The sequence below is a fragment of the Microtus oregoni genome, unplaced genomic scaffold, assembly GCF_018167655.1.
Source record: "Microtus oregoni isolate MIOR12 unplaced genomic scaffold, Mior012 000098F_ref0000018, whole genome shotgun sequence".
Lineage (NCBI taxonomy): Eukaryota > Metazoa > Chordata > Mammalia > Rodentia > Cricetidae > Microtus > Microtus oregoni.
Genome location: NW_024544711.1, coordinates 991,116 through 1,018,639, shown reverse-complemented (window position 1 = coordinate 1,018,639; position 27,524 = coordinate 991,116). Strand labels below are relative to the sequence as shown.

Here is a 27,524-nt window from a genome sequence, read left to right as displayed (position 1 = left end):
TGGCCGTTGTCCTCTCTCTCACTGGTGACGGACGTGCTGTGTTCTGGACACTGCAGCTTCCAGCTAGTTTAACCCTGGTACAGCAGCTTGCTCACAAACCCCCGTCACCTGGAAGTGGGATCGTGAGTGGTGTCTCTAGTCTCTCTCTTCAGTGACTTGGCAGGAGTTGCGGGGGTGGGTGGTTGGAGGCAGGGTCTCTAATCCAGACTGGTTTGCCTTTGAGCTTCTGGTACTCCTGCTCCACCCCGGAGTGCTGAACCCAGGGCCTCACTCTACCACTCTATCCACTGTTCTGCATCTGAGTTCTGGTCAGTGTTTGATCTGCTTAGCAGGAACTGGGCACTAGGGGTTAGGGTGGGAGGAATATCCTTCCCACTGCTCTCATCAGTCCGAGGGGCTTGATTTTGGAGCAGATGGGTTTACCAAAGCTCCTGAGTCCTGCCCTGCTTATGTTCCCCTCTGTCATTTCACCAGTCTGGGGAACATTTTTTAGAGTCTTGATTTCAATAATCACAAAACCTTACCCCTAGAAATACTTACTTAAGGACAAATGAGATAATAGACGTGCAAATTCACACACACACACACACACACACACACTCACAATCAAGATACCCTTGTTCAAGATTTCTTGATTTGATTTAGCTTTGGTTTTGTTTGTTTTTTTGTTTTGTTTCGTTTTGTTTTTCTGAGACAGGGTTTCTCTGCATAGCCTTGGCTGTCCTGTAGACCAGGCTGGCTTGAACTCACAGAGATCCCCCTGCCTCTGCCTCCCAAATTCTGGGATTAAAGGAGTGTGAGATACGGTGTCTCTCTGTAGCCCAGACAGGTCTGGAACTCACTATGTAGGTTAGGCTAGTGTCAACTCACAGCAATCCTCCTGTTTCCACCTCTGAGATCTCAGGAGTGAGCCCACACCAAATTGATTCCAGTGTTGTTACAAGATTTCATTTGTTCCTGGATGGGGAGAAGGGCTCCAAACGAGAAAGACTGCTTTGTTTTTTGACAATTACTTAACAGCAGCAATCTTGCCAGGGAAATTGGCAGCGGACAGACAGTAGGTTGGCAGATCCAAGTGGCTCTAAGGTCTTGTCCCGCTCTGGGTCCGGGAGAAACAACTATCCGAAGCTCCCTCGCGCTTCAGAGTTGGAGGGCGGTGCCCACGACCCTAGTGGGAGAGTGGCGGCGCCGGGAGGAGGGGCGGGAGGCGGCGGTGGGAGGTGCCGGCCGAGGGAGCCCTGTTCGCCGAGTCCCGAGTCCCGAGTCCCGCGCACGGAGGCAGGGGAACGCGGCTCCCTGGAACGCGGCTCCCTGCGCAGGCAGAGCGCCTGGAGAGCGGACACCCAGCGTCCACACCCGGCCATGGGACGCTCCCGGAGCGCACGACCGCCGCCGCTGGTGCTCTTGCTACTGGTGCTGTCGCTGTGGCTGGCACTAGGAGCAGGTAAGTGTCGCCCCGTGCATTCACTCAGCCTAGAACCCTCTGGGGCTGTAGGACAGGTGGACCTAAGAGTATTGGTGGGGTGCTCGCTCTTCTGTCTCTGGAGTCTGGGGAACTGGAATAGAAAGTCCAGAGTGTCAAAAAGGGGCTGGTTTCCAAGCCTAGACGAGAGTATGGACTCGTGTAGATGAAGCCCTATCAAATCCTGGCCACCTAAGCATCTCCTCGCCCCTGGTTCTACTTCTCTCTTTTGAGGTGCATCTAAATCAATTATGGGCCAACCTGAAGCCCGGCACTACCAAGTCATTATCTGCAGGAGGTGAGAATCTGATCAGAGGTTGCCACTGGCTCTCAGTGGCTTTCAACTCTTTCATACTGCAGAAAGGAAGTAGAAACTGAAGAATTTGTGTAACTTGTCATAGAATAGGCTTGTGAACTGCTTAGAATGTGCTAACCTCATTACCTGATTGTATTGTTGAGAATGCTACCACAACCTGCCCTCTTCCTACACTGGGATGTGCTTTTTAATTACTTAGTTATTTAATTTAATTTATTTTTTTTGTTTTCGATATAGGGTTTCTCTGTGTAGCCCTGGCTGTCCTGGACTCAGCTGTAGATTATGCTGGCCTTGAACTCACAGAGATCCGCCTGCCTCTGCCTCCCAAATCCTGAGATTAAGGTTTTTTTTTTATTGAAAATAGATTCTTCTCTCATACTATACATCCCAATGGCAGTTTCCTCTCCCTCCACTCCTCCCAACCCCCACCTACCTTTTCTCTCCCCCAGATCTACTCCCCTCTGTTTCCCTTCAGAAAAGAGCAGGCTCCCAAGAGACAACAACCAAACACGACAAAAAAGGATACGATAAGACAAGGGAAAAGCCCTCATATAAACTGGACAAGGCCACCCAATAAGAGGAAAAGTGACCCAAGAGCAGGCAAGAGCCAGAGACATACCCACTCCCTCTCAGGAATCCCACAAAGTTGGTGTTGAGAATTCTCTTTCTGGCCACACGGCTTTTCCCCAGCTACCCAGTACAGTGCCTTCTCCAGAGGGTAACTGACCCGCAGTAAATTTTGTGGGATGATATAATTCAGGGCTGAATTAGAGCCATGTCCTTTTTTTTTTTTTAAACATTTTTATGGTTTATTTAACTTTTATTTTATGTGCATTGGTGTGAAGTGTCAGATCCCCTAGAACTGATCTTCAGACAGTTGTGAGCTGCCATGTGGGTGCTGGGAATTGAACCCGGGTCCTCTGGAAGAGCAGACAGTGCTCTTAACCACTGAGCCATCTCTCCAGTCCCGAGCCATGTCCTTCTATCCAAGGGAGAGAATCGTAAGAGCCACAATCCCTGGAAAGAAAGATAATGACCTTGGGAAGGCGGAAAGGCACTGGGGAGTCTCACTGCGGTCTCCTGCATCCCGAGTGAGAGACCACACACAACAGGGGTGGTGCTACAGAAATCCAGTCTTGAGCAGGTCATGGTGCTGTGAGAAGAGAAGACCTTGAGTTTGAATCCAGCCTGGACTAGATACACAGCAATGCCCTGTCTCCAAAAAGGTGCAGAGTGTGGGGAAGGGGAACAGAGTGTGTCTGGGGAGATGGTCAACAGGCACACTGCTTGCTGTGCAAGCTTGGGGACCTGATTTTCAGATTTCTAATACTTACATTAAAGTTGGGAGCTCACATCTGTAACACCAACAACAGAGGTGGGGTGTATAGGGGTAGAGACTGGGGTTTGTTGTCCAGACAGTCTAGTCAAAATGATGAGCTCCAGGTTTGGTGAGAAGACCTGTCTCCAAAACTGAAAGTAGCCAGGTGGTGGTGGCGCACGCCTTTAATGCCAGCACTGGGGAGGAAGAGGCAGGCGAATCTCTGTGAGTTCAAGGCCAGTCTGGTCTACAAGAGCTAGTTCCAGGACAGGCTCCAAAGCTACAGAGAAACCCTGTCTCGTAAAACAAAACAAACAAACAAACAAAGTAAAGAAAGAAGAGAACAATCAAGAAAGACTTCTAACGTGGACCATTGGCCCCCACAGGCACATCTATGTGCACTCAGACACACATACATACATGTGAAAATAACACACACAAGGAAGAGATGAGAAAGGGGAAAAGGGAGGAACTAGTCTGTACAGCCTGTCTCCGTTGGTAAATCTGGGCAATAAGAACTCGTCAGCCTGACTTGGCTGCCCACCAGGAAATTCCACTAGTCCCAGCATCTCTGCCGGTTAGGATCAGAGGTAAACATTAAATACCTTCCTCATTAATTGGTGAAGTGGAATGACAGACAGGTCCATCCCGCCGTAACTCTCGTAATAATTTCTGCTTAAGAGGCCTTACCAGGGCCTAGGTATGTGAGTGTACTTGCCTTGCGTCATTCCTAAGGCCCTAGGGTTTAATCCCTAAGCACTACAGCACACACACACACACACGCACAGAGCACACACATGCACAGAGCACACGCACACACCATTGCTGTCCAGTAGCTGCCAAGTGCTGCTTATGAGCTAACACTAACGGGGAGTTTTTTGTTTTTTTTTTTTTTAAACGGGGAGTTTTTAACAATTGAGTAGAGAATACTAGTGCTCACCCCAAGCCAAACATAAAGGGGACTTCCCCCTCTCAGGGATGTGGCATCGTGGACTAAAAATCATTCTAAACTAGCTAGAAAACATGCGTTCTAAGTTCTAACTTTGAGCTAGGCTGGACCAGCTACATCCCCTGGTGCGTCAGCACAGAGCTGTAGATTTAAAAGAAGAGAAGGAAAAGGACTCGGGGTGTAGCTGAGCATTGGACCTCTTGCCAACAGGAGCTAGATCCAGTTTCCCAACTCTAGCCAAGAAGAAAAGAAAACACGCGTCAATTAAAGCACACATCTGTGCCTTGTATCAGTTTATGATCTTGCCCTGACTTAAGCCCCAGTTTCACAATCCAGAAGACAACTTCTACTTTTTTTCCTCTTGAAATTTAAATTTAAGTCCCTCCAAGTTCTTTGTGGCCTGAGCGGTTTGTGAATCCACCAGGCTCAGGCTCGGTCAACTCCCAGAAAGAAGAGCTTTTCCTTTGGAAGAGTTAGGAGTCAGAATTTGGTCCAGTTAAATGTTCATTTAATTCAGTAACCGCAAGGAGACTGAAGCCTGTGACATTTCCTTCAATCAACCACTAACTCGTGTTTATTTGTAACGAGCGTCTCTTTAAACTTTCTACCCCCTTTGGGTAAAGGTCTTTTCTTTTTTTTTTTCTTTGAAAAGGGTCTCTCTCTGTAGCCCTGACTGTCCTGGAACTCACAGAGATGCTCCTGCCTCTGCCTTCTGTGTGCTGGTATTAAAGACATGTTTCACCATCCATGTCCAGCAATCTTTTCCAATTTTTGTTCACCATCCTTAGTCATTAATAAAACACACCACACGTTACACACACACACACACACAAGCAAATATATAAATCTCATACCTTCCTTAAATATTTTTGAAAATTCAAGAGTTTTGTGGCTTCTTACACATATGAAGCTATCAAGTAAAGTTTCTATTTTATATGCATGTGTGTTTTGCCTGAATATATTTGTGTATATTTGTGTACCACACAGTCCTTGAGGCCAGAAGAGGGTGCAGGATTTCCTGGACTGGTGTTACAGACAGGAGTGTGCCATCATGTGGATCCTGGGAACTGTGCACAGGTCTTCTGCAAGAGCAGCCAGTACTCTTAATCTCTAAGTCAACTCTCTAGCCCCCTTCTTTTTCTTTTCTTTCTTTATTTTTAAAAAAGATTTATTTCATCATTTTTGTGTATGTGTGTATTTGTGTATCTTTTTGTCTTTCTGTATGAGTGCAAGTGCCAGAGGAGGCCAGAAAAGGGTGCTGAATACCTTGGAACTTAACTTGCAGATGGTTATAAGCTGCCCCATGTGGGTGCTGGGAATTGAACTCAGGTCCTCTGAAAGAACATTATTCTTTCTTAAGAGCTGAGTCTCCAGAGTGGTGCTTTCTTCTTCTTCTTCTTCTTCTTCTTCTTCTTCTTCTTCTTCTTCTTTTTCTCCTTTTCCTCCTCCTCCTCCTCCTTCTCCTCCTCCTCCTTCATCATCATCTTTTACATTTGTTTACTTATTTGGAGTGATGGAGGATGCATATGTGGAGACCAAAGAATAACCTACAGTAGTTTCTCAGGCTTGGTAGGAAAGGTTATCTTGCCAGCCCAGGCAAGCTTCTAATCTGGGCATGGTGATGCATGCCTGTAATCCTAGTTTTTGGGAGGTTCAAGGTCATCCTCCACTGCATAGAGAGTCTGAGGCAAACCTTGACTACCTAAGGCCCTAGTTCAAAAAACAAACATGAACTTTTACATGTTCAAGGTGACAGAAAAGAAACCACACCGTTAGTGACAGAGTTACCACCACCTTTCATGGATTTTTGCAATTGAAAAATTCTCATGACCATGGGTACTATGTTACTGAGCAAAAGAAGCTGTGTCATTACGGTGGCTCATACCTGTAACCTCAGCACTCAGGAGTCTAAGGAAGGAGGGAGGATGGAGAGTTCAAGGCCAGCTTGAGCTCCTGTGGTACATTGCGCTATTTATCAAGAAAAAGAAAAGAAACCCACTAAAAGGGGCTAGAGCAATTCCTCAGTAGGTAAGAGTGATTATTTGGTAAGTATGATGATTTGAATTAAATATCTAGCATCCACAATTAAAACAGCAAAACACAGTCACGGCTGTGTGTACCTATAACCCTGACATGGTGGGACAGAGACAGGCAGATGCTGAGAGCTTGCTGGTCAGCCAGCCTAGCCAAAAAGATGAGCTTCTGGTCTAGTAAGAGATCCCATAGCGAGGCAACAAGGCAAAGGACAATAGAGAAAGACACCCTTACATGCTGCCATGACTTCTGCGTGTGTGTGCACAGGCACATGTACTGCACACAGGCAATGCCCCACACATAAATAAACACATACATACTTGCCAAGGTGCAAAAAAGAAATAACCAAAAAAAACGCATATTACGTGATTGAAAGTAAAACTGATCTCTGTTGTTAGAAATAAAATGTTGGACTGGACGGTGGTGGTACACGTCAGAGGCAGGAGGATCTCTGTGAGTTCGAGGCCAGCTTGGTCTACAGGGCAAGTACCGCGTGCCAGGATGGCCAGGACTACAGAGAAACCCTGTCTTGAAAACACACACACACACACACAGAAAGATACTGACTTTCTTGCAGGTACCCGGAAGAGGACTTCAGGGCCTTGGGTACTGTTCAGTTTCATTACTCGGATGCTGGTTACATAGATGTATTCAGTTTGTAAAATTCATTTATTTTATTTATTTATTTATTTATTTATTTAGTTATTTTGTTTTTTTTTAAATTTATTTATTTATTAAAGATTTCTGTCTCTTCCCAGCCACCGCCTCCCATTTCCCTCCCCCTCCCCCAATTAAGTCCCCCCCCCTCAGCCCGAAAAGCAATCAGGGTTCCCTGTCCTGTGGGAAGTCCAAGGAACCCCCCCACCTCCATCCAGGTCTAGTAAGTTGAGCATCCAAACTGCCTAGGCTCCCACAAAGCCAGTACGTGCAGTAGGATCAGAAACCCATTGCCATTGTTCTTGAGTTCTCAGTAGTCCTCATTGTCCGCTATGTTCAGAGAGTCCGGTTTTATCCCAGGCTTTTCCAGACCCAGGCCAGCTGGTCTTGGTGAGTTCCCAGTAGAACATCCCCATTGTCTCAGTGTGTGGGTGCACCCCTCACGGACCTGAGTTCCTTGCTCGTGCTCTCTCTCCTTCTGCTCCTGATTTGGACCTTGAGATTTCTGTCCAGTGCTCCAATGTGGGTCTCTGTCTCTGTCTCCTTTCATCGCCTGATGAAGGTTAATATTCAGGAGGATGCCTATATGTTTTTCTTTGGGTTCTCCTTATTTAGCTTCTCTAGGATCACTAATTATAGGCTCAATGTCCTTGGTTTATGGCTAGAAACCAAATATGAGTGAGTACATCCCATGTTCCTCTTTTTGTGTCTGGCTTACCTCACTCAGGATAGTGTTTTCTATTTCCATCCATTTGTATGCAAAATTCAAGAAGTCCTTGTTTCTTACTGCTGAGTAATACTCTAATATGTATATATTCCATACTTTCTTCATCCATTCTTCCATTGAAGGGCATCTAGGTTGTTTCCAGGTTCTGGCTATCACAAACAATGCTGCTATGAACATAGTAGAGCATACACTTTTGTTGTATGATAAGGCCTCTCTTGGGTATATTCCCAAGAGTGGTATTGCGGGGTCCAGGGGTAAGTTGATCCCGAATTTCCTGAGAAACCGCCATACTGCTTTCCATAGTGGTTGCACAAGTTTGCATTCCCACCAGCAATGGATGAGTGTACCCCTTTCTCCACAACCTCTCCAACAAAGGCTATCATTGGTGTTTTTGATTTTCGCCATTCTGACAGGTGTAAGATGGTATCTTAAAGTTGTCTTGATTTGCATTTCCCTGATCGCTAAGGAAGTTGAGCATGACCTTAAGTGTCTTTTGGCCATTTGAAGTTCTTCTGTTGAGAATTCTCTGTTCAGCTCAATGCCCCATTTTATAATTGGGTTGGTTAGCCTTTTACGGTCTAGTTTCTTGAGTTCTTTATATATTTTGGAGAGCAGACCTTTGTCAGTTGCGTGGTTGGTGAAGATCTTCTCCCAGTTAGTGGGTTGCCTTTGTGTCTTAGCGACAGTGTCCTTTGCTTTACAGAAGCTTCTCAGTCTCAGGAGGTCCCATTTATTCAATGAGGTCCTTAATGTCTGTGCTGCTGGGGTTAAAATTCATTTATTAATACATCTTCCATTCGTAGACTTTTCCTGCACCCTGCTCTTCAGTTTATTACTGAGGATCACAAGAAGCTAACAAGCACATAAAAATACACGCAGCCGCCTCAGTCATTAGAGAGATGCAAATGAAAATCACAATGAGAAGCTTTCCTGGGGGGGGGGGTGGGGGGGCGCACAATAGCAGCAAAATGGAAAAACAGCAATCAATTTTCCATTGTAGGTCTGAGGGAAAACCAGACTCTTCTCAGCTTGGCTGTGGGAAGCTAAAAATGTAGCTTCTGTGGAAAACAGTTTGACAGTTTTCCCCCCAAAAGTTAAGCATAGCAGGGCTGGAGACTGCTCGGTGGTTAGGGGAATTTTGTCGCTCTGCGGAAGACCCAATTTTGGTGTTCAGCACCCACAAAGAGCTTCATAACTTTGCCAAACTCTAGTTCCAGGATATCCAGCTCGCTCTTCTGGCCTCCATGGGCAACATACATGTGATATACATATGTACATGAGGGCAAACATACACATAAAATAAATAAGAATGAGAAAGTAAATCTTGGGTCTGGCAGGGTGGCTCAGTAGGTAAAGGCACTTACCATCAGGCTCTGGGATGACCGGAGGTCAGTTCCTGGGACTTAGGTGGTGGAAGGAGGGGCCCAGATCCTATGGATTGGCTTCTGATCTTCACTCGTGTGCTGTGGCATACAGACCCTTCAGAAAGAAGTAAATATCATAAAGGAAGTTTTAAAGGAACGTAAATTTTATGTTGTGTGGATTTCACCTTAATAAAAAGTTTACTAGATTACAAAAGGGGTTCACTGAATAAGATAGCCAGAAGATGGGAGAGAAGGGCTTTGGGAGCTACAACTGTGGAGACCTGACAGGAGACTGGCCAAGGGAAATGGTGGGTAGATTCCCAAAAGTGGTTGCGGCAACGGGACTTGTTGAACACATGCATCTTAGGGTTTCTGAGGCTGTAAAGGGACACCATGACCATGGCAACTCTTCTAAAGGAAAACATTTAACCTGGCCGGGCTTACAGTTTCAGAGGTTTAGTCCATTATCATCATGGCGGCACGCAGGCGGATACAGTGCTGGAGAAGGAGCTGAGAGTTCCACATCTTGATCCACAGGCAACAGAAGCAATTCTGGATCGCATTGGACAGAGCTGGAGCTTAGGAGATCTCAAAGCCCACCCCAACAAGGCCACCCCTCCTAATAGTGTCAGTCTCTATAAAGGTCATTTTCTTTTTAAGGGGAGGTGGTTTCAAGGCAGGATCTCTCTGTGTAGCCCTGCTGTCCTGGAACTCTGTAGACCAGGCTGGCCTTGAATTCAGAGATCAGCCTGCTTCTGCTTCCTGAGTGATGGGATTAAAGATGTCTGCCACCACATCCCGGCTGCCATTTTCTTGCAAACCACCCTGTCGGAACATCTAAATTTTAGATTTATTTATTTTATTTTATGTACATGAGGGTTTTGCCTGCATGTGTGTCTGTGCCCCACAGGCACGTCTGGTGCTGGAGGAGATCAGAACAGCACTGGATCCCTTGGACTGGTGTTGCAGTGGGTTGTGAGCCTCCATGTGATGCTGGGAATTGAACCCAGGCCCTTTGAAAGAGCAGCCAGTGCTCTTAACCACTAAGCTACCTCTCCAGACCCGAATTTCCACTTTAAGCAGCTGGCGGGAAATGATGTGCCGTGACACATGGGGATACCAAGTCCTAGAAGCAAGAGCTTCTTCCATGACTGAACTGCAACTGTCTGGGTATTTCTGAGAAAATAAGTGGACCAAATACCCGCCCCCCATTTAAAAACTATGTTTTATATGCTTATTGGAAGGGGTCAGGCATGCCATAGTATGACTCCCGAGAGTTGCTTCTATCCCTCCACCATATGGGTCCTAGGAATTGAACTTAGGTTATCAACTTGGTGACAAGCACCTTTACTCACTGAGACATCTGGCCAGTCTACCTTACTGTGTTTTTAAGAGATTTCAAATGAAAGACTCAAAGGTGTTGCTAACCTGCATCTGGAACTCCATACACACTCTCAACCCTCTGGTTATGATGGCAGCCCTGCCTGTGGCATGGCTCTGCCCAGGGCTACTTTCTCCTGTCCCTGGAAGGATCACTAAGTTTATTTCCTAAAAGCTGGTCTCCTCTGCCTCCTTGGAGGCTGAGAAACCTCTTCACATCTTCATCTCTTCTCAGGTCTTTCCGCTTCATGTCTATCGTGACAACTGTAGACTGTCCAGTCCACTGTGTTTCTTTCTCTCCACACTTTTTTTTGTTTGATTTTAGAGACAGGGTTTTTCTGTAGCTTTTTTTTTTTTTTTTTTTTTTGGTTCCTGTCCTGGAACTAGCTCTTCTAGACCAGGCTGGTCTCGAACTCACAGAGATCCGCCTGCCTCTGCCTCCCGAGTGCTGGGATTAAAGGCGTGTGCCCGGCCTCTCCACACTTCTTAAAAAGAAATATATACGTGCGTGTGTGTGTGTGTGTGTGTGTGTGTGTGTGTGTATGATGTGGTATTCTCCTCTGTATGCCGTGAATATCATTGGCTAATGAAGAAACTGTCCTAGTCTGTACAGGGCAGAATAGAGGTAGACAGGGAAAACTAAACTGAATGCTGGGAGAAAAGAAGGCAGAGTCTGGAGAAGCCATGTAGCCCCTCAGGAGACAGATGCCAGAACTTTACCTGGTAAGCCACAGACATGTGGTGATACACAGATTAATAGTGATTGATTGAAAGTGTAACCCCAGCCCCTGGCATTCATCCTTGGGGCGCCAATGGAGTGCCAGCAGACCAGAAAACTCCATCTCAGGCCCCTTCCTCCTGGGAGTAGCCTTGCTCCGGAGTCCACCTCTGGAAAAGTACACCAAGTGCTGACCCCTCCTTAGGGAGGGTCAGGACCACGCCCACAGGCTATTTAGGCTGCTACCGAGAAAAAGAACACGTGGTCTTTGGATTTTGTGTGCCCCCCCCCCCCTACCTGCCTTGCTTCTCAGACCACCCAGGAGTACTGCAGTAAATATGGGCACTCATTCGGTCTAATTTGGTCTGATTGGAATTATTTGTGTTGGCAGAGAGGCTCATCTTAAGAATATTCCTCACAAATAGAAATAGGTTAAATTAAGATGTAAGAGTTAGCCAATAAGAAGCTAGAGCTAATGGGCCAAGCAGTAATTTAATTAATACAGTTTCTGTGTGGTTATTTCAGGACTGAGCAGCTGGGAACCAACAAGTGGACTCCTATAACATATGTAAAAAAACAAAATATGTATGTTTTTGAGATAGGGTTTCTCTGTATAGCTCTGGCTGACCTGGAACTTGCTCTGTAAATCAGGCTGGCCTTGAACTCACGGAGGTCCACCTGCCTCCCGAGTCCTGGGATTAAAGGTGTGAGCCACCATTGTCTGGCTCAAGTGTATATATTTTAAAGAAGCACAACAACTCAGAAACAGCTCTTTGATAGGTGCCATTGGCATGACTCATGTGCGTGTGTGTGCACAGGACTTAATTATATTTTAATTTGTTTATGTCAGTGTTTTTCTTGTATGTATGTTTGTGCACCACATACATACAGAGGTCAGAAGGGGGTGACAGATCCCCTCGAACTGGAGTTATGGACAGTTGTAAGCCATCATATGGGTGTTGGAATTTGAGCCTGGGTCCTTTGTAAGAGCAGCCAGTGTTCTTAACTGCTAAGTCATCTTTCCAGCACGCTCCACACTTCTTCTTCTTCTTCTTCTTCTTCTTCTTCTTCTTCTTCTTCTTCTAATTTATTTTTTTCTGTGCATGGGTGTTTTGCCTACATGTATGTCTGTGTGAGGGTGCTGCATCCCCTGGAACTGGAATTACAGACAGTTGTGAGCTGCCATGTGGGTGCTGGGAATTGAACCTGGGTACCCTGGAAGAGCAGCCAATGCTCTTAACTTCTGAGAAATCTCTCCAGCACCCTCCACACTTATTCTTAAAGGGCTTTGTGATGCCCTAGAGTTTTCTCATGATTTCTTCGGAATCTGCCCTTCCTCACCTCATGATTTGGTGGCCTCACTTGATTGCTGTCTTTGCAGGAGACTCCCCTCCCACAGAGAGCAGGTTTGTGAACAGCTGTATCCACGCCAGAAAGAAGTGCCAGGCTGATCCTGCTTGCAAGGCTGCCTTCCATCAGCTGGAGTCATGCACCTCTAGTGCAGGCACTGCACTGGCCCTAGAGGAGTCTACCATGTCTGCAGACTGCCTCCAGGCGACGCAACAGCTTAGGAACAGCTCTCTGATGGGCTGCACGTGCCGCCTGCGCATGAAGCACCAAGCTACCTGTTTGAAAATTTACTGGACGGTTCACCCTGCCCGAAGCCTTGGTAAGACGCTCTCCTAGAGTGGGCTAAGCTGTAGGTGGATTTGAGGAAGTTATTTCTCAGTGGTGTGAGATAGACCGTGTGACTGATTTGGTGGGGACAAATGAAGCTCTGCGAGTGGTATCTGGAAGAGATGAAGGGAAAATTTGGCATTATCTTCTTGGGTCCTTAAAACTTTGCCCTCCCCTCTAACTATTTCTTTTTTTTTTTTGAGACAGGGTTTCTCTGTGGCTTTGGAGCCTGTCCTGGAACTAGCTCTGTAGACCAGGCTGGTCTCAAACTCACAGAGATCCGCCTGCCTCTGCCTCCCGAGTGCTGGGATTAAAGGCGTGCGCCACCATCGCCTGGCCCCTCTACCTATTTCTACATTTCTTTTTTCTTTTTCTTTTTTTAAAATTTAACCTTCTCATTTTAATTGTTTGGATTGGAATGTGCTATACATTTTTTTCCCACTCCCCTTTTCTCCTCTCCTCTCCCCTCCCACCCTCCCCCTGTTCACAGAGTTTGCTCCAGAACAGTCAGGGCTATACAGGGAAACCCTGTCTCTACAAACAAACAAACAAACAAAATTTCTTTGTTCATGTGTGTAGATCTATGTTTGTATGTATGTCAGGGTGCATGTGAGTTCTGGAGTAGCTTCTCTTCTTCTGGGAATCAAACTCGGGTTGTCAGACTTGGGGGCAAGCCCTTTAACTGCTGAGCCATCTTGCTGGCCCCTTATGTCCACTTTTCTTCCCTGTATCCTCCTCTTCACAAAGCTCTAAGCTGGAAGATCCCAGCCTGAGGAGTTCCTGAAATAGGATGTTGAGAGAAAATGAGGAAAGGAAAGGGGTCTTAACTCAGAACATGTTTAGGACACCACAGGGCCTGCTGATTCAGAAAGAGTAGCTTGTGACAGAAAGGTTTTTCTTAATCACACAAGAGGCAGCAAGAGAGAAGGCACAGAGAGAGCCAAGCAGGTTTACACCTGTCTCTTGCCATAGGCCCATCTTTACTAGTCATCTTTGTTAGGAATATTTTCCTAACGCGAGCTCTCCACTCATGCAAAATCCCAATCAAGCCAAATCAAAACAAGCCAAATTAAGAAATATCCAGGTTTAATGGGAGTTTCTGCGCTCTCGGGTGACCCTGAGACCACAAGGAGGAAGGAAAAGAGACCACGTGTTCCTCTTTTGGGAGTTCACTTAAATATTCTGTGGGAGTTGTCCTGACCCCCTTTCTGGCCTGCTGGGATTTGGAGTCCAGAGTGCTAACTCTCAGGGTCAGCTAGGATAGATGCAAGGGGCTGGAGCCTAAGCTCCCAACTTAACAGTCATCTTTGTAACTAACTAACTAACTAACTAATTTGGGGTTTTTTGAGACGGATTTCTCTGTGTAGCCCTGGCTGTCCCAGAACTCGCTCTATAGACCAGGCTGGCCTCGAACTCAGATATCTACCTGCCTCTGCCTCCCAAGTGTTGGGACTATGTTGTGGTAATGAAGAAGAGGAAGAAGAGATCCATAGGTGAGCATGGAGGCTTGTAATCCCAGCACACGAGGGACTGAGGTATGAGGATCCCCAAAATTCAAGAATAGCCTAGGCTAGTGAGACCCTGTCTCAAACAACAAAACAAAACAAAAACCCAAAACAAACAAAAAAAGATCAAAAGGGGCTGGGGAGGTAACTCAGTCAGCCTTGCAAACATAAGAGACCTAAGTTTGAGCTCAGAACACACATTAAAACAAAGCAAATGGGCATGTGACATTTGTAATCCCAGGGACGGGGAGCAGACAGGCAGATCCCTGGGGTGTAGGCCAGACAGCTGAGCCTGCTCAGTGAGTCCCGGGCCAGTCAGAGGCCTCATCCCTAAAACAAAGAGACAAAGTGGGGGCAGTGTGAGGAGGGGGCTGCAGATTGTTCTGGTGGTTAAGAGCACTGGCTGCTCTTCCAGAGGACCAGGGTTCAATTCCTAGCACCCAGGAGGCCGCTCATGACTGTCTGTAGCCCCAGTCCAGGGGATCCGACACCCTCTTCTGGCACTTGGACACTTTCAGGTTTTGCCCAGTGGTCTTACTCTGAAGCACAGAATGGCCTCAGACGTGTGCCCTCAACCTTTGACAGCAGAGAACACAGGCCTATGTCCCAGCTCATGGAATTTTCTCTGCTGGGTCTGGATCTGGCTCCTCTTGATCTAGAAACCCATAAATTGAAAAGACAAGGCATCCGCCTTCTGTATTCTCAGTGCACGGTAAAGAACGGAATCAAGACACAACGCTCAGAAAGGGGAGGCTGGGAGGCATAGGGCACAGTGGCTCACAGCGGATGTCCAAAGACCGTCCTCCCTAAGAGGAAGGGTGTTCCCTTTGTTTTAGGGGTGCAGTGGAATGTCCCCTGTTCTGTAGGACTCTTGGCCCAGCCCTCTGCCAGCCTCTTGCTTTTCTATTACTCTCTTTGGCTGTGTTTGAAATGGGCGTCGGAGACTGAGCCTCCTTGGGGACGGAACAGTATTCTCAGCCTGCTTCCTGCCTGACGGAGGTCGGGGATTTTAAGTCTCATAATCTTTTAATATGGGCTGGTAGCTCTTGGCTGTACAACACACAATTGCTTTTTATATCTTTGATTTCTGTCATCTCATGAGCCTAGTAGCCTTTCCCACAAAGACATGTGCTTCCTTGTAGCCCTAATTAAAAGTCCCTTGCCCTTGTTTTTCCTCCGGAGTGTATTTGTCCATCTGGCAGGATTTATTCCTTACCCCCTCATCAATCGTGAGATCCCAGCAATCACCAGGGTACCCATGTGTTTGATTTGCTTTCCTTCTCGTTGAGTTCTGATCAACTTCATAACTCAGAACCCTTTCCAGCCTTATCTTCTGTGTCCAAATAGGAGAGAAAGTTGCTTCTCTTAATCCTGTAACCCTAAAATTCTGATCTCTTTTTTTTTCATTTATTCTTAATTTGTATACATTGGTGTTTTGTCATGGATGTTGGATCCCCTGGAACTGGAGTTACAAACAGCATAGCTGCCAAGGAATTGAACCCAAGTCCTCTGGAAGAGCAGTCAATACTCTTAACCACTAGGCCATCTCTCCAGTCCTGTCTTTTGTTTTTTTGAGACAGGGTTTCCTTGTGTAGCTTTGGTCACTTTGTAGACCAGGCTAGCCTCAAACTCAGAGACCCATCTGCCTCTCTGATGTCTTGAAAATCAAAACTTTTGCTAGGTTAAACCGCAGTTACAACAAGCCCTCTTCCAGACCACTGCTTTCATTTATTTATTTATTTATTTATTGGGGGTGTCTTGAGACAAGGTTTATCTGTGTAACAGTACTAACTGTTCTAGAACCAGTTCTTGTAGACCAGGCTGGCCTCAAACTCACAGAGATCCTCCTGCCTCTGCCTCCCAAGTCCTGAGATTGAAGACGTGCGCCACCACCGCCCGGCTCAAACCTCTGCTTTTAAAAAGAAAACTGTCTTTCTTGCTCATGTTTTACACCTGACGCCAGCTTCCGTCAGTTGACTTTGCTCTGCCTTCCGTCCTCATGGAATAACCCAGGCTGGTAGAGAAAGGAGGGGCAGCAGAACCATGCAATGGGTCTAAAATGTCTGCTCAGATATGGCTTACAACATTACAGCCTAAACTCCACAGGCTGAAGCGAGCCACATGGCCAAGCCTGGCACCAGTGGGCTGACTGTGTGTGTTCCTCTCACAGGGGACAGGGAAGCCCCACTTCCTGCTTTCTGCTCCTCATCCTAACGGTTTCTCAGTGCACGGTAATCTTCCTCAGAGACCTCTTCCGGGACTCTCCCACTTCCTGCTTCTCTTCAGGAGGTCCCAGGTCTTCCTTTCTTAAAGCCTGTCCTCACAGTTTTTCTCACAGCTATGCTCCTGCAGTCTTCAAGATGCTTTTACAGAGGCCTGTTGGGTGACACCAGCAGCTCACCTCTTTCTTCCAATAGGAAGGTCTAGAGACAGGGTCTCGTGAACCCAGGCTGGCTTCTAAGCAGCCAAGGATGGCCATGAACTCTTATTCTGCCTACTCTCCTTCCCAAATGATGGTGTTACATAGGAGTCTCTATGTCCAATCTGTTGTTGGCACTGGGGTTGAGCCCAGAGTTTTGTACATGCCAGGCAGGCACTCTAACACTGAGCTGCATCACAGCCCCCAACACTTATTAACGGCATTTATTGAGCGCCCACCATGCTTATAACCTGGCACGTGCCCTTCAGGAGTCCGTAGCCCCACAGGAGGACGGGGAGGGAGGTGCTGGCTGTGGGGCCACTGTGTCTTTCCTTCCTCTGGTTTTCTCAGTTTGGTCCAGCTCCGGACCTGGCCTCACTTCCATTTCTATGCTGTCTCTATAGCCAGTGGTCAAGCCCAGAACACAACCCCGTTTCCGTCCCTTCCCTGATGGCAAGGGACAGCAAGAAAACATCTCCTTGCTCATTTGTGCACCCACAGGCGAGGTCTATTCTTAGGAGCAGAAACTCTAGAACCAGTGTGGGTTTTATATCTCACCCCACCTCTTTATTTGAGACAAGGTCTCACTATGTAACTCTGACTGGCATGAAACTCGCTACACACACACACACACACACACACACACACACACACACCAGGCTGGCCTCTAATTCAGAGAGAGCTGCTTGCCTTGTCCCAGAGCACTGCGAGGAAAGGCATACACTGCAGTGCCTCGCCCAGGTCCCCTTCTTATTAAGCCCGTGTGAATCCAAACAAGTCACTTACCCTCTCATTCTCAATTTCTTCTTACCTACTCAGACTTCCAGAAGGGATGAAACGAGCTGTGTGTGTGTCTGTGTGTGTGTGTGTCTCTGTGTGTGTGTGTCTGTATGTCTGTGTGTCTGTGTGTGTGCGCACATGCATGTGCCTGGGATCCAATGTGTTTAACAAATGATAGCTCTTAATTATTTTCATATATTTATTCATCGGGCCTAACCTGTGCCTTCATGGCTCTGAATTATTCTCCTTTCTGTGCAGCCGTAGCTCCCTAGGTACAAGACCTTGTCTTGTCTTTTGCTGTACAGAGCCTTGCTGCCTGGCCCAGCAACTTCAGCCCTCCCCGCTCCCCTTTACAAGTCCTTGTTTTTGGTGGTCGCATACTCTCCATTCTCTCTAGGTGACTACGAGTTGGATGTCTCCCCCTATGAAGACACAGTGACCAGCAAACCCTGGAAAGTGAATCTCAGCAAGCTGAGCATGCTCAAACCAGGTGTGGAGGACAAGCCCTAGGATGCAGAAAGGGAGGCTGGGCTTGGGCTCTGAGGGGAGCATAAACTGGGGGTGCTTTGGGGAAGAGTTTCTGCCTGCTGTGTCAGGATGGAAGTCTGAGCTCTGGTGCACGGTCTGTGTTCCCAGGAGTCATTAAAAAGCCACAGTTACTAGGGAAACCTCCAGAGCCCATTAGGGCTACTGGTCCTCAGGAAGGGTGTGTGGGAGCAGCAGCAGAGCAGAAAACACACTGAAATGGAGTATTTACCCACATTTAAGGTGGCCAGGAAAGTAGTTTTTTTCAGAAGTCCCTAAGGACTAGGAAATTGCTTGTTATCAACCGTTCTAATGGGGTGGGTGAGAAGTTGGGCAAGAGAAAGTAGCAAGCATCTCATTCCCACAGGGGTCACTCAGGGTGGGAGCTATCAGTCTGGTGAGGGCTGGAGTGCACGTTTTTCCTCCAGGCCTGTGAGGCTGTGAACTGATTGAGAAAGAAGACAAATGCACAGGGGGAGTGAGGGGGTGTAGCACAGCCTTAATCCAAGCTCTGGAGAAGTAGAGGATAGACTGTCAGGAGTTTAAGGTCATCCTCAGCTACAGAGTAACTTCTGGGCCAGACTGGGCTACCTAGCTAAAAAACAAAACAAACAAACAAAACAACAAAAAAGAATACATTCAGGCAGTAGTTTTTAACATACAAATAAAATTTATTGTATAGTTGGTTCTGTATTTTTAAAATTAGAATTTTTCTTGTTTTTGAGACAGGGTCTTACTACGTAGCCCAGACAGGCCTTGAAGTCTTGCTATTTATTCTTCTGCTTCCAAGTGCTAGAATTATATGAGTGCACTGCCATGCCTGGAAGAATTACTATATATATAGTAATATATATGTATATGTATATATATATATATATATATATATATATATATATATATATATATATTGTTTGTTTTGTTTTGTTTTGAGTCCTGGCTGGCCTGGAACTCACTATACAAATCAGACTGGCCTCAAGCTCCTAGAAATTCACCTGTGTCTCCTGAGTACTGGAATTATAGACATGTGCTATCACATCCCTCTTAAGAATTAGAATTTTTATTGAGTTTTGTATTATAGTCAACTGTATATATCTTAGAACTGGAGTTTTGAAGAGAAAACACAGATTTCTACATAACAGACCCATTAGGAGGAATCAGTAAACAACCTGTGAAAAATCACAGCCTGCTGGAATATTCTGGACTGTTTGTTGGAATATTCTGTTACTAGAAATATCATAGGGGTGTGGGGCTGTAGCTCAGTGGTGTGTAGACAGCATGCAATGAAGTCTAACCCCACAGCTCCATACATTAAAATATCATTCTAGCTGAGTGGTGGTGGCGCACACCTTTAATCCCAGCTCAGGAGGCAGAGGCAGGTGGATCTCTGTGAGTTCAACACTAGCCTGGTTTCCAGAGCAAGTTCCAGAATAGCCAAGGCTACACAGAGAAACCCTGGTTCATGAAACAACAACACCACACACACACACATAGTGTTGTTATAATATATATATCATATATATATATATATCATTCTAATTTTCAAAGTTTCAGAATATGGGAGAATTTTTATATGTGAATCAGTAAATGAAAGATGGGCAAGTAACATAACACTGAATAGAATAAACGAAAGATGGACGTGGTAGCTCATAGCTGTAACCTCAACCCTGGGGAGGTAGAGTAAGAAGAGGATCAGAAGTTCAAGGGCATCCTTGCTAGACAGTGTGCTCAAGGTCAGTCTGGGCTCCGAGAGTCCCTCTCTCAAAAACAGGACAGATGAGATGGCTCAGTGAGTGAGGGCTCTTGCTGCCAAGCCTGGCCACCTGGGACCCATGTGGTGTCGGAAGAGAACCAGCTCCCTCAAGCTGTCCTCCAGCTTCCACGCATGCTCCCTAGCAACACACACACAAACACACACACACACAATTTTAAAAAAGGAAAGAAAAGATATCCCCTCCACGAAAACTAACAAAACCCTGAACAGAGTAGAAAAGCCTCCAGTCAAACCTAAGCAGAATTTGGTCGCATCTTCTCAACAGTTGGGAAGTTCTCTGGGGATTGCAGAGCTTCTGATTGGTGATCTCCACCACCAGGCCTCACTGCAGGGTCAAGGAGCCCCTTTTGTTTACCGAGCTGTCTCCTGCTCCTATGCTGGATAAGTGAGTGGGTGTTAGATGTGCGTGGATGTCGGTGGTGATGACGATAATGGTTATGACGATGATGACGGCTAGGATGATTTTACCTGACCACATGAGGGCAGGGAAGGAGAGAAGTGAGAGAAGTGTTAGGAGTGGATTAGTTCAGGACAGTCCTTCCTTTCTGCCACCTCAACATCCTGTCACCTCAGGCGTTTCCTGGACTTCCTAGTGAGACCTTGCCTTGGTGACTTGGTGCTACTCTCCCCACAGACTCGGACCTCTGCCTCAAATTTGCTATGATCTGTACTCTTAACGACAAATGTGACCGCCTGCGCAAGGCCTACGCGGAGGCGTGCTCAGGGTTCCGCTGCCAGCGCCACCTCTGCCTCGCACAGCTGCGCGCCTTCTTTGAGAAGGCGGCAGAGCCCCATGCCCAGGGCCTGCTGCTCTGTCCATGCAGGCCTGAAGATGTGAGCTGTGGCGAGCGCCGGCGGAACACCATCGCCCCCAGCTGCGCCCTCCCCTCTGTGGTCCCCAATTGCCTGGATCTTCGGAGCTTCTGCCGTGCGGACCCTCTGTGCAGGTGCCTGTGAGGGTGGGCAGGATGGGCAGGGATGTGGCACACCTCTCGGTCTGGGTCTGGCTATCCTGCGGAAGCCGCGTCTGATTCCCCAGACACCGGGAGCCCGCTGACTCTTACCTTGGAGATTTTGTAACCCTCCCACCCCCCACTCTTCCTTCTTCTTTCCTGTAGCCCAGGCTATTCACTACATTATGTAGCCCAAGCTTTCCCCTGGATTTCCCGAGTGCAGGGGATTATAAAGTCACCTCACCACTTCTGGCCTTGACCATTTTATTTTATTTTATTTTATTTTATTTTATTTTTTGAGACAAGATTTCATATAGCCCTGAATTCTTTTGATCTTCTTTCCTCTGCCTCCTAAATGTCTGGTCAACTTACTGAGTTCCAGACCAACCAGGGTAGCAAAGTAAGACCCTGGCTAAAAATAAAAAATAAAAAACAAAACAAACAAACAAACCCCACATTTATTTACTTATTTGTTTATTTATTTATTTGGTGAGGTGAGGGAGGCAGGGTAGTCCTGCAACCTCAGGATTCAGAGTGCACATGTGGAGGTCAAAGGTCAACTTCCACTGAGTCAGGTTGTGGAGAGATAGGAAGGAGCTCAGGTCTTCAGGCTTGCTAGTGAGTGATTTCATCTCATTGGCTCCAGAAACTCTTCTTTTCTTTCTCTCTCTCTCTCTTTCTTTCTCTCTCTCTCTCTTTTCTTTTCTTTTCTTTTCTTTTGTTTTTGTTGTTGTTGCTGTTTTTGTGAGACAGGATCTCTCTACAGGTCCTGGCTGTCCTGGAACTCACTAGGTAGACCAGGTTGTCCTTTGGGTTTAGAGATCTGCCTGCCTCTGCCTCTGGAGTGCTGGGAGGCTCTGGGATACCTGGTTAGCACCTGCAGTCCAGGTATTCCTACAACCAAGAGGCAGAGGTAGGAGGGGCCTCCAAGCTTCTGGACCGGGAAGGCGGCAGCTGCAAAACCAAGAGAGACTATCCCAAGGCGTTAGTGGATGGTGCGGAGTGCTCCCCATCCACAATCGATGGCTTCCTAACCATTCCCTGTGTAAATAAGGAAAACATTTCTAATTAAAAATTAAATAAAGAGATAAAATCCCAAGCCAGGCTAGTAGCTCATGCCTGAGGCCAAGGGAGAAAGAGCAGAGATGGAAGAGCATTCTCGGATATATCCAGAACTTGAGGCCAGCATAGGCTACGGAAGACCTTGTCTTAGAAAAACAAAAATTAAAAATAAATCAAAATCAAGCTCTTAACGAGCGCTAGCATTCACCGAGCACTTGCCCCTCCCCACAAGGCTGAGCGCAGGTTAACTCCAACCAGAATCCCTTGAGATCTGTAGGCTATCCCAGCTTTTACAGGAAACTAGATAGAGCCTTGGAAGCCGGAGGCAGGAGGAGGATGCTTGAATCCAGGATTTTAAGACCATCGTGAAAAACACAGTAAGACGGTTTCAAAAGATGAAAATTAAAAGTGTAGTGAGAATGTCGTTACAAAACCCATTATTACACATAATTAATATATGCTAATACAAAATTTAAAAAAAGTTAAAACATCGCTCAATATTCTGTAACTATTCTAGAAAGCATTCCCTGCCAGATTTTTCTATCCGGGCAACAAAACAGGCACATCTGTGTCTTTTTTTTTTTTTTTTTTTTTTTTTGGTTTTTCGAGACAGGGTTTCTCTGTGGTTTTGGAGCCTGTCCTGGAACTAGCTCTTGTAGACCAGGCTGGTCTCGAACTCACAGAGATCCGCCTGCCTCTGCCTTCCAAGTGCTGGGATTAAAGGCATGCGCCACCACCGCCCGTTTTTTTTTTTTTTTTTCACATCTGTGTCTTGAAGTCTTTCCTACACTATACACCGCTCACCACGAGTGATCTCCTGTGGAGACAGGGTGAGCGTGGGTGAGACGTTTCAAACATGTAAACTCAGGTCTGTGCTTAGCTGCTAGATCCGTCTCAGCTGTAAAGAGAAGCTTCACTTGCGGCTGTTGCAGGGGACCTGAATTCAGTTCCCACACGATGGCTCACAATCGCCTGTAACTCCAGTTCCGGGCATCCAACTCCATGTTCTAGCCTCCATGGGCACCAGGCACACACATGCTGCACATACGTACACGCAGGCAAACTTCATACATATAAATTATTTTTTAAAAAAGCTTTTACTTTGAGCTCTCAATAATAACACTAGCATTTCCAGCCACTTCTTATGGACTTGATACTGCTTTAAATACTTAGTATCTTCTTGTTTAAGTGGCAGGAAGCCTATAAGCTGGTTGCTGTGACTCTTTTGTATCGTCCTCAGTTTACAAATGAGCAAGCCGTAGTGGAAAGAAGCAGAATAGCATGCTCAAGGTCTACAGGGAGAGAGTCTGGCCTCTTTTTCTTATTCTTTTCTTTTTATTGAGATAGGATCTTTCTATGTAGGCTTGATTGGTCGGGGACTTCCTAGGTGGATCAGGCTAGTCTCAAACTCTCGGAGATTTGCCTGCCTCTGCCTCCTGGGAAAGGTGTACACTACCGTGTCAGGCAAAGGTCAGATTTCTAACTTGGCTTTGGAGGGCAGGAATATGACTTAGTCTCTAACCATTCTGTGTTCCTGACAACTATCATTCTAGTAAACATTACTATCATCTCACACATTTTATTTATTTTTTTAAGGTTTATTTATTATGTACACAGTGGCCTACCTGTAGGCCAGAAGAGGGCACCAGCTTTCATTACAGATGATTATGAGCCATCATGTGGTTGCTGGGAATTGAATTCAGGACCTCTGGAAGAATAGCCAGTGCTCCTAACTGCTGAGCTATCTCTCCAGCCCCCTCACAAATTTTAAAACGAGTAAAATACTGGCCTTTAAGGAGTCCTAGCTGTGTAGAAGTAGTAGAGAAGTAAACAACCTAGCATGAAGTAAAATGTAGCACAAACTGAAGAAACATATACAGGACAAACTCACTTTTAGCACCTAAAAATGACTGGTATGTCAGGTGGTTTTGTTCTTTAAGGTTTTTTTATTTTGATTATATATATGTTTTGTCTATCTGCATGTATGTACGTGTTCCGTGTACATATCAGGTACCCTGAGAGCCAGAAAAAGGCATCTGATCCTCTGGGACGGGAGTCACAGATAGTTGTGAGCCACCATGTGGGTGTTAAGAATCGAGCCCCTGTCCTCAAGAAAAGCAGCCAATGCTCTTGACTGCTGAGCCATCTTTCCAGCCCTGGGGATTGCATTTTATCTCAGTAATTGATGTGATCGGATCGACCATTGTGAGTGTAGCTGTTCCCAGCGCTTAGGGTCCTGAGCTGTATAAAAAGAATGTGAACTAAATACCAGCGTGCATGCATTTTCTCCCCCCTCTGCACTGTGGACGTGAGTGGCCACTTCAAGTTCCCGCTGCCGTGGCTTCCCTGCTCCGTTGAACTGTGACCTGGAACTGTGAACTAAAATAAAACCCCAAATTTTACCGCAGCAACACAGAGAGAAACTGAGAGGGCCGTCTTCCCTAATGTAGGATGGATGCTAATAACCAGAGTGTCTGGCGTTGGCTAAGCACGGAATGTGCGCCAGGCACTATGCTGAATGCATCCTCCTGTTCGTCTCCTTAAAGTCGGCCTGCTTCGGCTGTTATCCTCTCTGACTGACAGTCAAGGAAACCCCAAAGATCGTGTAGCCAGGGACTGTGGAGCTCACGTTCACTGTGATGGGCTGTGGGGCCTCGGGGGTGGTGACTGGATTGCGGTGCATGTAGGGCTGAAGGAGAAGAGGAGCTGGCGTGAAGACAGGCGTGGCCAGCTGAGGACAGCGAGAGTGAAGTCTGGGTCCTCAGTGGGGGTCCTGGGTTCCTTTCTTTCAGATCGCGCCTGCTGGATTTCCAGACCCATTGCCATCCTATGGACGTCCTTGGGACTTGTGCCACGGAGCAATCCCGATGTCTGCGGGCTTACCTGGGGCTGATTGGTGAGGCTGGAGCATACGTAGGGAATCAATAGAGTAGCCAGCTCCGAGGTGTGAATACACTGGAGACAGCGCCCGGGATGGCGCTGAGGTCCTGGGACAGGTGGAAGAAGATGGAGGCTGGAGTTGGAGTTTATCCCTTCCTCTCTTCGCCCAACAGGGACTGCTATGACCCCAAACTTCATCAGCAAGGTCAATGCTAGTGTTGCCCTAAGCTGCACCTGCCGAGGCAGTGGCAACCTGCAGGAAGAGTGTGAGCAGCTGGAAAGGTCCTTCTCCCAGAACCCCTGCCTCAGTGCGTAAGCCCCTCTTACCGCCAGCCCCTGTGACTTTTGGGGTGGGGGGAGTCCTGTCCATCTCTCTAGTCAGAGCATCCTCTTCTGGGCTCAGCCCTTCATCCCTCCAACCTGAACCTTTCTTCCTTTTCCCACTCCTCCCACTCCCAGAGTGGCCTCCATGCTGCCTGTTCAACTTGTCTAGGCCCCAAGATGAACAAGTCAGAATTCCACTTCCTATCCACCTGCCCACTGTACCCCAGGGGCCCCCGGCATTCCCTTTCTTGCCTTGGGAGTCTGAGGAACTTCCTGGCACCTTGCTCCAATCTACTTTTCCTCCTGTACTTAGTGGAGGCCATTGCAGCTAAGATGAGTTTCCACAGACGACTGTTTGCCCAGGACCCGGTGGACGACCCTACCTCTTCTGTGATACAGCAGCCGGTAGGACCCCCTCGGTCACATACCTCACGGATTTTACCGCACTAGTTGGAGAAAATGCAATTCAGTCAGACAAAGGGACAAGGTGGGAGAGACACCATGATACAGACCTCTAATAATATAGCCCTCCAACGCACACATCATGTGACTGAGGCTTAGGTGTTGAAGCGAGATGTCCTCTGGGCTGACTCTATTCCATTTCTTCCACAGAAAAATAACACTGCTCCAAGACCACAACCCAGGCTACCTGTTCTTTCTATCTTCATACTTACCTTGCTTCTACTTCAGACCCTCTGGTAGCTGGTCATCCTCAGGGTCTTTTGTTCTTTCCGCCGCACCCAGACTGACTTGCGCCTGTTATGGGTGAGAAACTGACAGCCTCCGGAAGAAGATGCAGTGTGCAACACCGTAACCTTGGACCAAGCAGGCGTCTCGCCTAGCACGTCCTGTCTGCTCCAGATGAGGGCCTGGGAGAAGCTAGGGGCTATGACCTTCAGACCCTGACTGGCTAGTTCTCAAACCTCCCTGACCTCTTCTTCTATCTCAGGCTGTCCCTCCTTAGGACTTTTGTCACCGCTGTTTTGGCCATATATTCTGGTGGCGATTTGCTTCCCCACCCCCATCCCTTCTTCCTCTTTCCCAGGATTGCCCAGAGCCTAACAAGTCAGCCATTCCCTGTTCCATTCTTTAGGAAGGCAGGGCTGAGGGTTCTGAGGCAGCTGAAAAAGACGCTCCCTTTGTGAGGAAGGCTGGTGTTCCTGGCCCCTCATCCCCTCTGAATGGAAGTGAGAAACTGCTGTCTTCACTGCTCTGACGTGCAATCCTGAACATTTGGGCATCAGGAGCTGAGGCCTTTGGGTCTTGCTTAACTCCTATGACTGTCCTCAAGTCCCCCAGCCCCTTGGATCATGATTAAACATTTTGACCTAAAACTAAATCTTTTCCCATTTTCTTAAACTGTGAGTTTACACAAGATTAGTGGCATGCCTCAGTCACAAGGGCACTGAGCAGATGATGGGGAGACCAGCCTCCCTCCTGGATGCTGACGGCTGTGAGCCTTCAGGCAGCTCTCTCAGCTGCCCTTGCCACAGAGTTAGAAGAAAAATAGTAAATAAAAATAAAAGATAGTCTCCATCCCAACTCTAGGATTCTGGGACCTGCCTAGAATCTACCACTGAGGCCCCCAGTCAGCCGCAGCATTGATTGAACCCTTGTCTGATGAGCTGCTCCAGATCACGACAGGCCCAGAAGAAAGCAGAGGCTGATCCTTGCTCTCGGGGAATCTAGTCCTACAGGAGTAAGGAAGCGTCCTTCCCGAGCAGAGGAGTTGGAAGAATGTATTTATAGAGCTGTGGGTGTTTGCTCATTCATTCCTTCTTTCTTTCCGAGGCCGGCTAGTCAGTTCTGTCTCCGTGAGACACTGGGGTAGACGGAAGAGGGGCTGAGGAAGCCAGGCTCAGACACTATTCCAAGTCTTTTCTCATACCAGAGTAGAGATGCCGAGAAGACAGTCAGTGATATTGGAACACAGCAGTGTGGTAAATGCAGCAGAAAATGCTAACAACCCTCATTTCTTGAGCTTACGCTGTGCGCCAGCTACTGTCTAATACACACTGTTTTCAGGAACACACATTGATTCATTTAGGCCTCTGTTGTAGCTTAAAATAATTTTTTAGATTTACTTTTTTATTTTATGTTTGTGAGTGTTATGTACCACATGCGTGCCCAGTGCCCACAGAAAAGGGCACCCTGGGACAGGAGTTACAGAAGGTGATAACCACCGTATGGGTGCTGGGAACCATACCCAGGTTCTCTGCAAGGCCAACAAGTGATCTTAACTGCTGAGCCATCTTTCCAACTCCTCCACCTGTGCTGTGGTTTAAATGTGAGGTGTCCCCCCACCATAAGTCTACAGCTATCTTAGCTTATACATACTTAATTTCTGAAATGTCACTCATAAACTCATAGAGTTTTTTTTATTTTGTTTTATTTCATTGGTTTGTTTAGACAGTTTCTCTGTGTAGTCCTGGCTGTTCTGGAATTTGATCAGTAAACCAGGCTGGCCTTGAACTCTGAGAGACACTCCCCAGCCTCTGTCTCCCAAGTGTTGAGATTTGTTTGTTTTTGAGACTGGGTCTCCGGTGATTTGAATAAGAATGGCCCCCCCAGGCTCATGCTTGGTCTCCAGTTGATGGAACTGTTTGGGAAGGATCAGGAGGTGTGTCACTGGGGGTGGGTTTTGAGCTTTGATAGCTCACTCCAATTCCAACTAGCTATCTCTGCCTTCTGCTTGTGGATCAA

The 27,524-nt window shown here is 47.0% G+C and overlaps 1 protein-coding gene across 1 annotated transcript; it reads left to right on the top strand.

The window, feature by feature from the left end:
* Positions 1-1,284: 1,284 nt before the first annotated feature.
* On the top strand, positions 1,285-26,293 carry LOC121443032 (GDNF family receptor alpha-3-like). The gene is made up of 8 exons (XM_041644720.1): positions 1,285-1,444; positions 12,307-12,594; positions 17,704-17,796; positions 20,237-20,549; positions 24,410-24,513; positions 24,671-24,805; positions 25,135-25,226; positions 25,434-26,293. The coding sequence occupies exons 1-8, from the start codon at positions 1,363-1,365 to the stop codon at positions 25,521-25,523; spliced, it is 1,197 nt and encodes a 398-aa protein (XP_041500654.1). The 5' UTR covers positions 1,285-1,362; the 3' UTR covers positions 25,524-26,293.
* The last annotated feature ends 1,231 nt before the right edge of the window (positions 26,294-27,524 follow it).